Source organism: Amphimedon queenslandica, unplaced genomic scaffold, assembly GCF_000090795.2.
Source record: "Amphimedon queenslandica unplaced genomic scaffold, v1.1 AMPQUscaffold_13399, whole genome shotgun sequence".
NCBI classification, from domain to species: domain Eukaryota; kingdom Metazoa; phylum Porifera; class Demospongiae; order Haplosclerida; family Niphatidae; genus Amphimedon; species Amphimedon queenslandica.
In genome coordinates, this window is record NW_003546365.1 from 84,473 (window position 1) to 87,086 (window position 2,614).

The 2,614-nt window shown below is 30.9% G+C and overlaps 1 protein-coding gene across 1 annotated transcript in view; it reads left to right on the plus strand.

Annotated features, from left to right (window-relative positions):
* LOC109582133 (uncharacterized) overlaps positions 1 to 1,781 on the plus strand; it is a 3,008-nt gene extending 1,227 nt beyond the window's left edge. Inside the window, exons 3-6 of the mRNA XM_019996750.1 lie at positions 827 to 1,129; positions 1,182 to 1,295; positions 1,354 to 1,464; positions 1,509 to 1,781. Coding sequence (XP_019852309.1) covers positions 827 to 1,129; positions 1,182 to 1,295; positions 1,354 to 1,464; positions 1,509 to 1,729 — 749 coding nt within the window. The 3' untranslated portion in view covers positions 1,730 to 1,781. The remainder of the gene's footprint in view (positions 1 to 826; positions 1,130 to 1,181; positions 1,296 to 1,353; positions 1,465 to 1,508) is intronic.
* The last annotated feature ends 833 nt before the right edge of the window (positions 1,782 to 2,614 follow it).

Genomic DNA, 2,614 nt, shown 5'->3' on the forward strand with positions numbered 1-2,614 from the left:
TGCTGGACTATCATACTCTTGTAGAATAGCAGCTATCAATGCTAATGGAACTGATGTTAGGAATATTAATAACATTGTGCCTGCTGAAGGTAAAGTTTATTAGTTTTGTTGTTTGCATTTATACCTAATATAAAAATAGAAAGTTTACTTGGAGGCTTGGAGCCATTATCGATATACCGGTACATTATGGTATCATTGGTCAAATTTAGCAACTTTAAAAACTTATTAAAAAATTAATTTTCATTCGAATTAGCTCAAACTTGAAAACAGCATAAAAACATGTTTATGTATCAGAAAAATTATAAAATTAAAGAATTCACAACTAGCTATTTTGGCCCAATTTTGGAGCAACTTTAAAGCTTCGTAAAAATCTAAATATGATCAAAATTGAAACAAATTTTTTAAAAAAGCATAACAACATGTACCAGTATATGCATCAGAAAAAAATTATTAAAAATGAGAAGTCTCTTTTAGTCATTTTTGGTGAAATTCGATCAAAGTCCCTATACAGTGAAGGGACTTTAGCCCAAATTTTGGAGCAACTTTAAAAATTTAAAAAAAATCTAATTTTGATTGGAATCAGCTTAAACTTTCTATGCAATATACCTGGTAAGTACATGCATGTATATGCATCAGAAAAATTATAAAAATGAATAACTGTCTCCTTTTTATTTTTGACCAAAATTTCTGTACTTTAGTAAAGAACTTTGGCCAAATTTTGAAGCAAATTCAAAAGTTTATAAAAATTCAATTTTGGTTGGAGTCAATCAGCTTAAATTTTCCACACAACATAAGAATTGTTTGTTTTTTTTCATTCTTTGTACAGGTATTCCTTCATCTCCAGTGATTACTGGTACTGTGCCATCTCCTGGTGTACTAGTATTAAGAGTGCGTACAATGTATCCTGGTGATACTAATATTAGGTTTATTGTTAATACTACTAACACATCTGATGGATCTATTATAAGTTCTACTACACATCAGTTCAATGGTTATGAGGCTAATGATATTGTTAATATTAGTATTAGTATACCTAATGGTGGGTTAGTATCAATCAGTATAGTAACCATCAATCAATATGGTTCTTCAGATGTTCTTACTCATCCTCAAATCTTTACTATTGATCCAAGTGAGTATATTATTATTATTTTAATGTGTCATTACAATACATTACATTGCAGTATTCAGCACTACTGTATCTATCATTACTACATCAGTTACTCCTAGTATATCAACTGCTACTGGTTCTATTATTGATACTCCTACCACTACACCTCAAACTGTTGATAAATCAGGTTAATGACTTCATATTTTGTTCTTATTTTTCATTTCATTTTCTGTTTATAATTATAGGATTATCAAGTGGTGCTATTGCTGGTATAACAATCAGTATATTTATATTACTGACAGTAGTTATAATACTCATCATTATTATTGTTTTACAATGTCTTTGCTTGAGACAAAGTATGTTAGTAATGATTTATATTTGCATTATTGTTTTGTTTCAGAAAATAAAGCATCTGCTGATGAAAAAGAACCAACAGCCTTCAGTAATATATCATCAATTCCTTCAGTGTCTAATGAAGCATATGCAGCAGTTGATTCAATTGTTAATGTACAAGAGAATGTGGCATATTCTTTACCTGCAGGACACACCATTACTGCAGCTAGTCCTCCTACTGGGTCATCAACTGCTCCACCTGCTGTATATGAAACTATTAATTTTTAAATAATTTTAAATCTATGACATGAGTGCACCAAAGTTATGTATTAGTCTAGTTTATTTAGTGACAACATAGAAGTGGGAGGAACTTGACAGAGATGAAGGTTGAGTTGTGCTACTGTCTGCTGTTTCTACTACTACCAAATGCGATTGTTTCTCAACTAACTTTTGTTACTTTTCCTTTATCAGAGCCAGGATCTCAACCAAGAGATGTGATTGGAAGGGAAGGAGAAGATCTGTTACTTTACTGTGAAGTTATTCTGAATTCCAATCAAGTATTGACAGCATGGCAGTACAAGAGAGCTAATGAAACAATGTTTGAATCTGTTAATATTAATATTAACAATGATATTACAGGACCAAGCTTCCTTTTGAATAAAATAGTAGTCGATGGAGACCTTTTGGGATCTGGAAATCTCACCTTTCGTAGTAATTTCACATTTTTGAACTTCACCAATGAGTTTGATTTGATAACAATTGAATGTGGAAATACTAATCAAGGTACAAGACAGTTTAGGTTAGGATTACCAGGTAGGTAAAATATATAATGAATCCATAAAATCATTCCTATTTATTTATTAGTTATTCCATCTCTATTGACTAATGTACCAGTTCAAACAGTAACTGAGGGTGAGGATATCACTACTGGTAGTCTACAACAGTTAGGATCTGATCCATTCCCTCCAACTATAACATCTTCACAATTATCATTAAATATTAATCCTGTATCTAACACTGGAGTAACCATTGTGAATGATTATAATGTATCATTTACTAATGTACAACGTAATCAATCTGGTATATATACTCTAACTGTTAGTAATGATGCTGGAACTAGCAACACTACATTTACACTTGATGTACAATGTAAGTATATATACATGTGTTCAT